Source organism: Sinocyclocheilus grahami, unplaced genomic scaffold, assembly GCF_001515645.1.
Source record: "Sinocyclocheilus grahami isolate Dianchi unplaced genomic scaffold, SAMN03320097.WGS_v1.1 scaffold487.1, whole genome shotgun sequence".
NCBI classification, from domain to species: domain Eukaryota; kingdom Metazoa; phylum Chordata; class Actinopteri; order Cypriniformes; family Cyprinidae; genus Sinocyclocheilus; species Sinocyclocheilus grahami.
Genome location: NW_015505666.1, coordinates 364,158 through 378,183, shown reverse-complemented (window position 1 = coordinate 378,183; position 14,026 = coordinate 364,158). Strand labels below are relative to the sequence as shown.

General features: G+C 37.7%; 2 protein-coding genes across 2 annotated transcripts in view; one reads left to right on the top strand and one right to left on the bottom strand.

Moving 5' to 3' along the window:
* The window catches only part of LOC107553935 (early endosome antigen 1-like), a 30,774-nt gene extending 21,752 nt beyond the window's left edge, over positions 1–9,022 (top strand). Inside the window, exons 16-29 of the mRNA XM_016236281.1 lie at positions 60–173; positions 290–445; positions 757–896; positions 1,541–1,871; positions 2,055–2,156; positions 2,271–2,465; positions 2,981–3,163; positions 3,245–3,430; positions 3,699–3,830; positions 7,876–8,061; positions 8,220–8,458; positions 8,542–8,662; positions 8,789–8,954; positions 9,015–9,022. Of these exons, the coding sequence (XP_016091767.1) occupies positions 60–173; positions 290–445; positions 757–896; positions 1,541–1,871; positions 2,055–2,156; positions 2,271–2,465; positions 2,981–3,163; positions 3,245–3,430; positions 3,699–3,830; positions 7,876–8,061; positions 8,220–8,458; positions 8,542–8,662; positions 8,789–8,954; positions 9,015–9,022 (2,259 nt within the window). The remainder of the gene's footprint in view (positions 1–59; positions 174–289; positions 446–756; positions 897–1,540; positions 1,872–2,054; positions 2,157–2,270; positions 2,466–2,980; positions 3,164–3,244; positions 3,431–3,698; positions 3,831–7,875; positions 8,062–8,219; positions 8,459–8,541; positions 8,663–8,788; positions 8,955–9,014) is intronic.
* A 3,668-nt stretch (positions 9,023–12,690) lies between these two features.
* Positions 12,691–14,026, bottom strand: part of plekhg7 (pleckstrin homology domain containing, family G (with RhoGef domain) member 7) — a 21,350-nt gene continuing 20,014 nt past the window's right edge. The window contains exon 16 of the mRNA XM_016236312.1: positions 12,691–13,180. Within this exon, the coding sequence (XP_016091798.1) occupies positions 13,076–13,180 (105 nt within the window). The 3' untranslated portion in view covers positions 12,691–13,075. The remainder of the gene's footprint in view (positions 13,181–14,026) is intronic.

The following is a 14,026-nucleotide window of genomic DNA, read 5'->3' as shown; positions in this document are numbered from 1 at the left end:
AAATTAAGTATTTAAAAAAAATACTAGTAAAGTTTATATATGACTTTTTTGTCTTTTAGCTAAAAGCCAAGACTGAAATGCTGTTGTCTGCTGAAGCAGCAAAAAATGCCCAGAGAGCAGACTTGGAGAACCACCTAGAGACTGCCCAGAATGCATTGCAAGATAAGCAGCAAGTATGTACTATTGCTTTGACACCATTTGAACCTAGTGTATTTATATCAGTCCAATATAAGAATGTCATTTTGTTGTAAGTTCAAAGTTGTTGTTTTTTGTGTGTGTGTTTCGGCAGGAGTTGAGTAAAGTGCAGGCTCAGCTGGAAGAGCAGGGCCGCAGGCTGCAAGAGAAGCAGGAGCAATGCTCTCAGCTGGAGACCAGTCTGAAGGACAGCAGAGACAAACTGCTGACTGCAGAGCAGAGGATAGAGACACTGGAGACCCAGACCAAGGTCAGCGTCACTGCAGCACATTTCTGCTTCGTCATCGTGACTTCATTTTGAAAATGTTACAGGCCTGTTGTGATTGTTACAGATATCAAATGACTGTATTGATAAGAAAGTGGTCTTGAATTATTTCTTTGCTGTTTTTTTATTGACTATTTACCTAATTATAATTACATGGAAATAAGTGTTTATTTGATTGAGAAATACTTGAAAGCTACATGCCATTGTCTTAATTTAATCTTTCAATATGTATTGTATTATGCATTGAAATTTCTGTGATCAAATGTTTTTTCTGTGTGTGTTTTTGTCTTATATAGAAAGTAGAGGTAGAGTTAACTGAACTCTGCTCTGGAAGGGAACAGGCTCAGAAGGAGCAGCAGATGCTGAAGAAGCAAATCAGTGAGCTGGAGATGAAGACAAAGGAGCTGAACCGTCTTTTAGACTCTGAGAAACAAGAGTAGGTACCTCATATGGAAAAATGTACAATGTTAAAGAAAGAAATGTTTTAACGAGCAGTTTTCTTTCCAATCTTGGCTTATTTCCTTAATCTGATTGAAGTATTTAAGTAAAATACATCTTAGTTTATTAATTTCTCTGAAAAAAAGATTGTACAAATGATATGTGTAAATGCTTAATTTTAAAAGTATACTAATATAACAGTTTGAGGTCAGTATTTTATTTTTTAAATAAATTAATACTTTTTATACAGGATGCATTACACTGATCAAAAGTGACAGTAAAGACACATAATACAAAAAAATCTGTTTCAACTAAAAGCTTTTCTTTTGATTCATCAAAGGATCCTGAAAAATTAAATAATGTTTTTCACAAAGATATTAAGCAGCACAACTGTTTTCAACACTGATAATAAAAATAAATGTTTCCTGATATTAAAATATATTAAAATGAAAAAACATGATTTAAAATTGTAGTAACATTTCCCAAAATTATTTTTGCTGTATGTTTGATCAAATAAATTTAGCCTTGGTGAGCTTGGTGACTTTCAAAAACATAAAAAATGTAACCAACCCCACACTTCAAATCTAATTAGTATAGATCACAGGTGTGACTTGTCGATCTTTCCTTTCCTTTCTGTCTCAGAGCTGCCACCCAGCAAGAGGAGTTGAAGAAGAAAACGTCAGCCCTCTCCCAAACAAAACAACAGCTGGAGAAGGCAGAGCAGAAGCGTGCAACCCTGCAGGCCAGCCTGGATAAACTGTCTCAGGAGGGTCAGAAGCAGCAAGCAGAGCTGGACAAGAAAGTTCAGGGTCTGAGTGCAGATCTTAAGAAAACTCTGGAGGAGAAGGAAGCTCTGACTAAAGAAATGGCAATGGTGAAAGAGGCTCTGAGCAAAGCTTCTAAAGCTCTAAAAGAGAGCCAGACTCAATTGGAGGCAGAGAAGAAGAGCAGCAATGCCACTTTGGAGGAGAAGGTGAGAAGTTTGGCCCCAAAAATTATTTGGATACTTGTGTATGTATAAAAAAATTAAATTCATAGTACGACAAAAATGATCAAATCATTTGCTGTTATTTAAAAGTAGTTCAGTACAAGCACACTTTTTTTCATGCAAACCTTTTCACAGAAATTTAAATATCAAGCTTTCTCTAATTTGTAGGAAAAGTTTTATCAGAAAGCACAGCAAGAGCTTCAGAAAAACACAGAGACCGCTTCTAAAGAGCTCAGCCGTGTCAAAGGTCAGCTGGAGAAATCAATAGAGGTAAGATTGTGCATTATAACTCCATTTATATTTCAAGAAAGCATTGATTATGACTTTTATGTACCCTCATATTAGAGGAATCTTGATATTTTGCAATTATGTTGAATCTTTTAGGCAGAAAAGGGGCTTCAATCTCAGCTGACTGCACTGAACACTCAACTGAAACAGTATCAAGATACGCTGAAAGAGAAAGAAAATCGTGTACAGCAGCTACAGGCAGAGCTGAAGACTACTCAGGGGTCCTTAAGCCTGGAAGTGAAGAAATTTAAGGCGCAAGTGTCCGAGCTGCAGACTTCCTTCACTAAAAAGGCATGTAGAGTTTCCTTACACACCTATGTGTCATAAAAGGCACTTAAATGTACTCCTAGCATACCTAAATTGACTGATTTATTTTCTGTACTTAAAGGGATAGTCCACCCAAAAATTAACATTCTGTCATTATTTACTCTCCCTCATGTTGTTTCAAACCTGTATGATTTTCTTTGTTCTGTGAAACATAGCAGAAGATATTTTAAAGAATGTTGGTAACCAAATGGTTTTGATTTCCATTGGGTTCCATTGTATTTTATACTGTGGAACATAAAAGAAGATATTTTGAAGAATAGTTGATAACCAAACAGTCTTGGTTCCCACTTGTTTTTCAGTGAGAAGTCAATGAGAACCAACATTCTCTTTAAAATATATTCTTATGTGTGTTCTTAATATAAATATATGTGTTCTACAGAAGAAAGTCATACATTTGGTAGGAGGTTAATGATGAGTCCCTGCCATGTTGTTGGACATTATGACTGAACTTTGTGTGAATCAATTGAATTGTGTTTCAGACTGAAGAGGAGGCAAAGCTGAAGGAGCAGGTGACGACATTGTCTAAAGATCTCAACTCAGAGAAGAATCACTGTGCAGAACTGCAGAAGACCAGTGACAGCGCCAAAGAAAGTCTCGCCACCCTTCAGTCTGATTACTACGGCAAGGAGTCTGAGCTCTCTGCTGTACGCCAGGACCTCAAGGTCTGTTTTATAAAGTATGAGCACATCTTAATAAATGATTCCGTGCAGTATCTGATTATTATCTTATTATGTGTCATTTAGGTGTGTGAGGAGAAGCTGCTTCTAGCTCAGGAGGAGCTGGTGGCCAACAGAAACCAGCTGAGTGCTCACGAAACCCAGATCCAGGAGCTAAAGACGGCCCGCACGGAGCTGGAGAAAGACCTCAGCAAGAGAGACGAGAAGATCAAAAAGCAGGTGGAGGCTCTACAGAAGCTCCAGAAACAACAGGTAACAAAATATGCTGCAAATTTTTGAGATATCATCGTTGTGCCCTCAAGCAAGTCTTTGAACCACAGATTTTCCTGTGGTGTGAAGGTTACGGAAACAAATGCCACTTGTCTCGATTGTGTGGCGATAAATAAAGACTCTGTTCCAAACACAGTGAGACTACAATACAACCTTCTGTTGTGAGCAGGAATTGTTATAACTTTTAATTTGCTTGCCATCACAGACATGGAGAATGGAGTTGTTCAGCTGACTGTGTCTTTTGTTTCAGAAACAAACTGAGGAGCAGCTGAAGAAGGAGAAGGCTCAATGCGAGGAGCTCAAAGAGTGCCAGAGCGCTCTGGAGAAGGACAAAAACAAACTGTCTGCTGATCTTAAAGCTCTGGCCGAGAAGAATGAGAAGGTCAGACTGATCACCTCTGACCCCAAATCACTTTTATGAATCATAGCAGCCTTAAAATCTGCTACTTAAAGGTGCACTATATGTTGTTTCACTGTAAAATATCTACCATTATTAATTAATTGCTATTTTTCCCACAAAATGCTAGTACTTTGAATGAATCCTATTAGTGTCCTAAAAACAGCTGCTTTATTCTAAGCAGAGTCACCCCTTGATAGGGACCCCCATGATGAGACTTATTATTAATACTTTTTAATGTCCAGCCAAAGTACTTAGTTTATTTTACTAAGCTATTTTTATACATTTCCAGTTACTCAAAGTAGTTATGACAGACTAATATTTTTGTAATGGCATCTTGTAACTGAAACATTTTGAATGAGACTCTACACTACTGTTCAAAAGTTTGGGGTTCAAGGCTCCATTTATTTGATTAAAAGTAAAGGAAAATCTGTAAAATTGTGAAATAGTATTACAATTGACATTTTTTCATTAAGGTTTTTTTTTTTTTAATATATATATTTTAAAATCTAATTTATTCCTCTGGCAAAGCTACTTTTCAGCAGCCATTACTCCAGTCAGTCAGTGTCACATGATCCTTCAGAAATCAATCTGAAATGCAGATTTGGTTCTCAAGAAACATTTCATATTCTCAGTGTTAAAAACGTGCTGCTTAATATTATTGTGGAAACTCTGATACTGAACAAAAAACATGTTGTACCTTTAACTGGCATGTCATTGTTTTTCATTCTCCACTGCCTTCATTAGTGGTCGACCGATATATCGCCAAGGCCAATATATCGGCCGATATTTGGCATTTTTCAAATATCGGCATAAGTTAAGATAAGTTAATAAGATAAGATACGTTTTTCTGTTTGGCCGATGCGTTCGAGGCGGTACTTTTATTTTGACGGCGGCAGCGCCTGAGTGCACACAGTGCTCACATTCTCCTTGTTTGCTGTCATCGTTCAGTTCTGTCTAATACGGATAGAAGTCTGTCTAATAATCTGATAGAATTGTTAAACAAAGGAATTAAAAAGTATACAAAAAGTATTATAACGATTGCTTTTATATTATTAGTAATAGAAAGGCAAACATTATAATACTAGCAGCTACAGGCAGAGCTGAAGACTACTCAGGGGTCCTTAAGCCTGGAAGTGAAGAAATTTAAGGCGCAAGTGTCCGAGCTGCAGACTTCCTTCACTAAAAAGGCATGTAGAGTTTCCTTACACACCTATGTGTCATAAAAGGCACTTAAATGTACTCCTAGCATACCTAAATTGACTGATTTATTTTCTGTACTTAAAGGGATAGTCCACCCAAAAATTAACATTCTGTCATTATTTACTCTCCCTCATGTTGTTTCAAACCTGTATGATTTTCTTTGTTCTGTGAAACATAGCAGAAGATATTTTAAAGAATGTTGGTAACCAAATGGTTTTGATTTCCATTGGGTTCCATTGTATTTTATACTGTGGAACATAAAAGAAGATATTTTGAAGAATAGTTGATAACCAAACAGTCTTGGTTCCCACTTGTTTTTCAGTGAGAAGTCAATGAGAACCAACATTCTCTTTAAAATATATTCTTATGTGTGTTCTTAATATAAATATATGTGTTCTACAGAAGAAAGTCATACATTTGGTAGGAGGTTAATGATGAGTCCCTGCCATGTTGTTGGACATTATGACTGAACTTTGTGTGAATCAATTGAATTGTGTTTCAGACTGAAGAGGAGGCAAAGCTGAAGGAGCAGGTGACGACATTGTCTAAAGATCTCAACTCAGAGAAGAATCACTGTGCAGAACTGCAGAAGACCAGTGACAGCGCCAAAGAAAGTCTCGCCACCCTTCAGTCTGATTACTACGGCAAGGAGTCTGAGCTCTCTGCTGTACGCCAGGACCTCAAGGTCTGTTTTATAAAGTATGAGCACATCTTAATAAATGATTCCGTGCAGTATCTGATTATTATCTTATTATGTGTCATTTAGGTGTGTGAGGAGAAGCTGCTTCTAGCTCAGGAGGAGCTGGTGGCCAACAGAAACCAGCTGAGTGCTCACGAAACCCAGATCCAGGAGCTAAAGACGGCCCGCACGGAGCTGGAGAAAGACCTCAGCAAGAGAGACGAGAAGATCAAAAAGCAGGTGGAGGCTCTACAGAAGCTCCAGAAACAACAGGTAACAAAATATGCTGCAAATTTTTGAGATATCATCGTTGTGCCCTCAAGCAAGTCTTTGAACCACAGATTTTCCTGTGGTGTGAAGGTTACGGAAACAAATGCCACTTGTCTCGATTGTGTGGCGATAAATAAAGACTCTGTTCCAAACACAGTGAGACTACAATACAACCTTCTGTTGTGAGCAGGAATTGTTATAACTTTTAATTTGCTTGCCATCACAGACATGGAGAATGGAGTTGTTCAGCTGACTGTGTCTTTTGTTTCAGAAACAAACTGAGGAGCAGCTGAAGAAGGAGAAGGCTCAATGCGAGGAGCTCAAAGAGTGCCAGAGCGCTCTGGAGAAGGACAAAAACAAACTGTCTGCTGATCTTAAAGCTCTGGCCGAGAAGAATGAGAAGGTCAGACTGATCACCTCTGACCCCAAATCACTTTTATGAATCATAGCAGCCTTAAAATCTGCTACTTAAAGGTGCACTATATGTTGTTTCACTGTAAAATATCTACCATTATTAATTAATTGCTATTTTTCCCACAAAATGCTAGTACTTTGAATGAATCCTATTAGTGTCCTAAAAACAGCTGCTTTATTCTAAGCAGAGTCACCCCTTGATAGGGACCCCCATGATGAGACTTATTATTAATACTTTTTAATGTCCAGCCAAAGTACTTAGTTTATTTTACTAAGCTATTTTTATACATTTCCAGTTACTCAAAGTAGTTATGACAGACTAATATTTTTGTAATGGCATCTTGTAACTGAAACATTTTGAATGAGACTCTACACTACTGTTCAAAAGTTTGGGGTTCAAGGCTCCATTTATTTGATTAAAAGTAAAGGAAAATCTGTAAAATTGTGAAATAGTATTACAATTGACATTTTTTCATTAAGGTTTTTTTTTTTTTAATATATATATTTTAAAATCTAATTTATTCCTCTGGCAAAGCTACTTTTCAGCAGCCATTACTCCAGTCAGTCAGTGTCACATGATCCTTCAGAAATCAATCTGAAATGCAGATTTGGTTCTCAAGAAACATTTCATATTCTCAGTGTTAAAAACGTGCTGCTTAATATTATTGTGGAAACTCTGATACTGAACAAAAAACATGTTGTACCTTTAACTGGCATGTCATTGTTTTTCATTCTCCACTGCCTTCATTAGTGGTCGACCGATATATCGCCAAGGCCAATATATCGGCCGATATTTGGCATTTTTCAAATATCGGCATAAGTTAAGATAAGTTAATAAGATAAGATACGTTTTTCTGTTTGGCCGATGCGTTCGAGGCGGTACTTTTATTTTGACGGCGGCAGCGCCTGAGCGCACACAGTGCTCACATTCTCCTTGTTTGCTGTCATCGTTCAGTTCTGTCTAATACGGATAGAAGTCTGTCTAATAATCTGATAGAATTGTTAAACAAAGGAATTAAAAAGTATACAAAAAGTATTATAACGATTGCTTTTATATTATTAGTAATAGAAAGGCAAACATTATAATACTTTCTCGTTTGCCGTCAGCATTCAGCAAATACTCATTTACATAATTTAAACAAATCTTTGAATGGCTAATGAACATTTAATTTCACAAACCTTGCAAACTTAGTCAAATCCAGTTGTGAGATCTTGTGAAGTGTGCATGTGACCTGCATGATCGCGTGTTCTCTGTGCGTGTTCACCACCCGGCTTTCCAAGATATCAGCATCGGCTGTCAAAAAAACATTATCGGTCGACCACTAGCCTTAAGTATTTTGATGACTTTTGGATTCCTATGAATTGTGTAGCATAGTTTGATGATCTGGGCTTGTATCCATAGTGTTACATGTTAACATCCAACTATGTTTATAACTGACAGAATTGTCTATGTGTCTCTTGCAGGAGCTGAAGGAGCTCCAGGCAGCGAAGCAGCTGTTGATCCAGCAGAAGGTGGAGCTGCAAGGGAAGGTGGAGGCAGCTCAAGCATCTCTGGAGCAGGAACAGAGAGAGCATCAGAAGACCAGAGACTCCATCAAACAAAAACAGCAGCAGCTCAAATCTGAGACGGACAAACTACAACAGCAACTGGTACTTATAATACCAACTTCATTGATTTAATTATTAATTATTACTGTAATAATATTATTATTAATCGTTAGCAAGTAACCTCTATTGCTGACTTATATGCTGCAGCAAAAATGCTTTCTAAATTTTCCACAGAAAAGCTATATTATCTTCTTTCTCAGGCATCAGAAGTGAAGGCTAAAGAGGAGGTGGAGAAGCAGAGGGAAGAGGCGGAGGTGAAGATATCTATGCAGGTGGCGGCACTGAACGAGAATATGGCGACGCTGAAGAGAGAGTGGCAGAGCAGCCAGAGACGGGTGGGTGAGCTGGAGAAACAGACGGATGAGCTGAGAGGGGAGATCGCCGTGTTGGAGGCCACCATCCAGAACAACCAGGATGAGAGGCGTGCACTGCTGGAGAGGTTTGACTGTTTCTCTAGATACTTTTTCGGCATAAAAACACAGAGAAAAAGGGATGATCACTTTCAATTTGATCCTTTTCCAGGTGTGTCCAGGGTGAGGGGGAGATCGAGAAGCTTCAGGCTAAGTTAGTGGAGATGCGCAGGAAGTTGGATGACACTACAGCCGCCATGCAGGAGCTTGGCCGTGAGAACCAGTCCTTACAGGTCAGACTGACGCCAACCCTAGACTGAAATAACTGACCTTACAATTCAGTTTTGGTGTTGTTTTGCGTCTCTAGCTAAGGAAACTTCATTTTTTTTGTCAAATGTGGCTCCTTTTTCCTGTTCCAGATAAAGCAGTCACAGTCCCTCACGCGAAAGTGGGCGGAAGATCACGAGGTGCAGAACTGTATGGCTTGTGGGAAAGGCTTCTCTGTCACTGTCAGAAAGGTCTGCATCATGCATACACACACGCTCACATTCTTATTTGATGATGCAGCCACTCGAATGGATCAAAGTATGAGATCAATACAGTGTTAATGATCTAAAATATTGATCCGTGCTCCTGCATTCAAAGGACTGTGATCACATGACATGGTGCATCAAAGCAAGTTCCACCAACAAAAGCGTCTGTTTGATGTTCTCAGGAAGTCATTGCCAATTAATCATTCTTACATCCACATCTTTGCATATTATCTTCCCTCAAATCTTAAACATGCACACACTACACGATTTGAAAATCCTGGCGCATCACACACTACAAGATATTATTAAGATTATCATACCAGAGGGAGCGCCTCACGTGATGTCACGCAGCAGATCGTCACTGATATTTCAATGATGTTTACATATGTTACACATTATACAGACAGTCGTGTTACTACAAAATGTCAAGAAGCAATTTCTTCCGTCTCCGCTATCCAACGGAGCCATACAGCAGCTGTTTTGCGGTCGCGCATTAGCTATTGTGAAAGTACTGACGTAATCATATAGCCGTCATCATCCCGATTTAGATCCTAAATATCAAACATGTTTGATATGTTGTTTTCTTTTATCAATTTGTACATGTTGGATGTGTACGTGCCCTGCTTTTAAGCAATAACTGTGCATTGGGTGTGATTGTTTGTGTGATAGTATATTGAAAATGAATGACAGACCGCTGATTGTGTTTAAAATATCAGCTGCTACATTTCTCTTCAACTTGAGCGGTTTCTCTCATTCATGGCATCTACGCAATTGAGCGAATGCAATGCCGCGAGCCAACACTTTAGACTAAAAGGGGTAGTTCACCTAAAAAAATGATTCACCCTCGTCATTCCAAACCTGTATGACAGACTTTCTTCTGCAGAATATAAAAGTAGATATTTTGAATAATGTTGAGAACCAAACCGTGACTTCCATTGAATTTTGTCCACACAATGAAAGTCAATGGGAACTAAAACTATTTACCAACATTCTTCAGAGTATCTTATTATATGTCTTGTTTGTGTGTTTAGTTACCAACATTCTGTTTTGTGGATTACAAAAGAACATATTTTGAAGAGTGTTGAGAACCAAACAGTAACTTGTATTTTTGTCCATACAATGAAAGTCAATGGGAACTTAAACTCTTTAGTTAACATTTCTCAAAATAGTCTTTTTTTTTCTTTGTTTGTGTTGCAGAACACAAAAGAAGATATTTTGAAGAATGTTAGTAACCAAACAAAAATCAATAGGAACCGAAGCACTTTATTTACCGTCATTATATCAAAATACCATCTTATGTCTTGTTACTGTTTTAGTTACCAACTTAAAAATATCTAGTCTTGTTTTCCTTGTTTTTTCTTAACAGAACACAAAAAATATTTTGAAGAATGTTGATAAACAAACAAACAAGCAAACAAACAAAAATGTCCAAACAGTGGAAGTCAAATGGAACCCAAACAATTTATTTACCGACATTTATCAAAATATTTTATATGCTTTGTGTGTTTTGTGGATTACAAAAGAAGATATTTTGAAGAATGTTGAAGACCAAACAGTTTCAGTTCCAAATTGATTTCCATTTTATTTTTGTCCAAACGGTGAATGTCAATGGGGTCCAAATGAGATTGTTTTGGACCCCATTGACTTCCATTGTATAGACCAAAAAAAAACTTACGTTTTTCAAAATATCTCCCCATCATGGAGGTTTGAAATGACAGAATTAAAATTTTTTGGTGAACTAGTCCCTTATTAGAAGCTAAAAGTGTGGTGAGCGTCATTGTAAGCGCTTAGTGTAGAACTAAATGTGAGCGAGTGCACTGCAACTAACTGCTGTAAAGTATGCTTCACTGTATGTGGTTTATGCAGTAGCCACGTTCTGATGTTTTCGCTCTGCTTAATAGATTGTACGCGGCTTGCAGCGTCGATGGCACTGTTTGCTGTCAGTGTGATTCTGAGGTATTGATTCCTTCCTGTTTGTGTCAGTAGATGGATTCAGGAGCATAATGCATAGTGATTCATATGTATCCCAGGATGAATCAAAAGTGTCTCAGGATGTTTTGTGCTCATCACCAGCTCAGTCATGTGACGTGATTTCAGAAAATGTAATAGTATATGAATAGCAGCCCTTTAACTTGATTTTGGATGAAATGTGTGCTGCAGTCAACAACAGTATGATAGAAGCCACTCAGTGCCATATAACTGGTCAAAACCTTCCATCGGACATCACAATGCTGTAATTATTAGCAATTGTTTGAAGAAAAATAGGTCGTGCAGCTTGCAAATAAAGCTAATTTGTGACCGCATATGCAAAGTGCATCACTTGTAGGTTTTTGGATCAGCACTACTCACTGACAGTATCTGTTATATGGTTGTCATGCATTATTATTATTGATTGATTCATATTTTTTGATGTGCTGAACAGCAGGGTGTTCACATTCATGTTGTGGTAATGTGTTTGTGTGCCTTATATCAAGGTTTGTTTCTGTCACATTGGTGCATTTTTGAATGCAGACATGTCTTAACAGGCAAGACCCATCAGATACATGTTAATTTGTTTAGCAGGATTCTACATATTTGTGATGTGAAAGCAGTATCGGAAATGGATGAAAAAATCAATCAGAATATACTAAATGAGTTAAAAAATAAAAAGTGTAAAATATCACATACTGAAGGTGATTTCAGGTTAATTGGTTTGTTTGCCTGACGGTCCTGATTCAAATGAAGAACAGATGAACTTCTTCACCACCCAAGATTTTTTTGTTGAGGAAAAAAAATTGTTCAATGGTATTATGTTTTCAAATTTTTCATCATGTTTAAAAGTAAATAATAAACTGTTTCTATTTTCTTTCAGTGTCCCGCAGTGTTATTTAGTATTATTTATATACTACTGTAATATTAAGGTTTTGAATTAGTTTTTATTTTGAATATTATCAGGATTCATTTTATTTGATGTTTTAGTCATTTTGTTGTGTGCTTGTCTTTTTATTTATTTTTTTTTAAACATGCATACTTTTTTTAAAATCTATTATTTATATTTTATTTCAGCTTCATTTCAAATGACCAAAAACTCTTATTGGTTTTACTGATGTCCTGTTTGTACTTTTAAATCAAATACTTTAATCATTATGTATAAAAACTTGATATTTTATTTTTTCATGGTCAAACAAGTAAATTATTTACAAAACAACGTAATGCATAACATTGTTTTAAAGAAATTTTTAATTTATACAAATTAGAATTTTGCTAACTTTCACACTGTATTACAACACATACAGTAGGTTCTTTACTGTATCTTAGCATTTAACTTTCCCACAACACACAATGTCACTTTCTGTGACACAAATTCATAATTATTTATTTGCGTTAGGAACATGCAACATTCAGTTTTCCAAAAATGCCGATCGGTGTATGATAGGGTGACCATACGTGCCATTTTCCCAGGAAGCGTCCTGGCCAGGATTTCTATATTGCCTAAAATATCTAGGTTTTGGCTTTGTTTGTGTGTGCAGACCGATCGGTGTTTGACATCAAAATACCATACAGACAGTTCTTTATGCTTTCAAAATGCTCTCGAGGTATTTAGATGTCATACACCGATCACACGTCTGCACACGCAAACAAATCCAAAACCTAGATATTTTAGGCAATATAGAAATCCTGGCCAGGACGCGTCCTGGGAAAATGGCACGTATGGTCACCCTAGCATAGAGGAGAAACAATAATGTACAGTATGTGGAAAATAATGTGTTTTTTTAACTTTAAACCGCATAAACATTTCATTACACCAAATACTGTTATTTTTAGCAACATCATATGACCCCTTTAAACGGTGTTACTACTGTTACAGTGGTGATGTATTTCCATTTTTAGCAAAAAAAAAAGAAGTTTCAAACACTCATGGTTTTCTTTCTAGGACATAAAAAGAGACGTTTTGCACAATTTGAGTCATACAGAAGACAAGAATACTTTCATGGTGATTTCTGTCCTTTTAAGAGCTTGACAGCTTCAGTCCTACTTTACTGTATGGAAACGAACAGACATTCTTAAGTAAAAGCCTGTCATATTTGGAATAAGATGAAGGGGAGTAAACGATGACAGAATTTTCATTTTTGGGTTAACTTTGTTGGTTCATTGGCACTCTTGGGGAAGTTCTCTTGAAAGTCTCTGTGTAAATTAGATCTGTGAAGACTCCAGAAAAGAGTTCTTAACCCGCGGCTGCTGACAGTCCTGCTTCAGCAGAGAATTGGTGGCATCCTCAATCTCCGACACCCACGCTTTCTGAAACATACACAACATACAGCCTGACAAGACCATTTTTGTGATTTGAGCTAAAAGCTACGTTTATACACTGAACAAAATTATAAACGCAACACTTTTGTTTTTGCCCCCATTTTTCATGAGCTGAACTCAAAGATCTAAGACTTTTTCTATGTACACAAAAGACCTATTTCTCTCAAATATTGTTCACAAATCTGTCTAAATCTGTGTTAGTGAGCACTTCTCCTTTGCCGAGATAATCCATCCACCTCACAGGTGTGGCATATCAAGATGCTGATTAGACAGCATGATTATTGCACAGGTGTGCCTTAGGCTGGCCACAATAAAAGGCCACTCTAAAATGTGCAGTTTTACTGTATTGGGGGTCCGGGGGGTCCGAAAACCAGTCAGTATCTGGTGTGACCACCATTTGCCTCACGCAGTGCAACACATCTCCTTCGCATAGAGCTGATCAGGTTGTTGATTGTGGCCTGTGGAATGTTGGTCCACTCCTCTTCAATGGCTGTGCGAAGTTGCTGGATATTGGCAGGAACTGGAACACGCTGTCGTATGTGCCGATCCAGAGCATCCCAAACATGCTCAATGGGTGACATGTCCGGTGAGTATGCTGGCCATGCAAGAACTGGGATGTTTTCAGCTTCCAGGAATTGTGTACAAATCCTTGCAACATGGGGCCGTGCATTATCATGCTGCAACATGAGGTGATGGTCGAGGATGAATGGCACAACAATGGGCCTCAGTCACGGTATCTCTGTGCATTCAAAATACCATCAATAAAATGCACGCGTTCATTGTCCATAACATATGCCTGCCCATACCATAACCCCACCGCCACCATGGGCCACT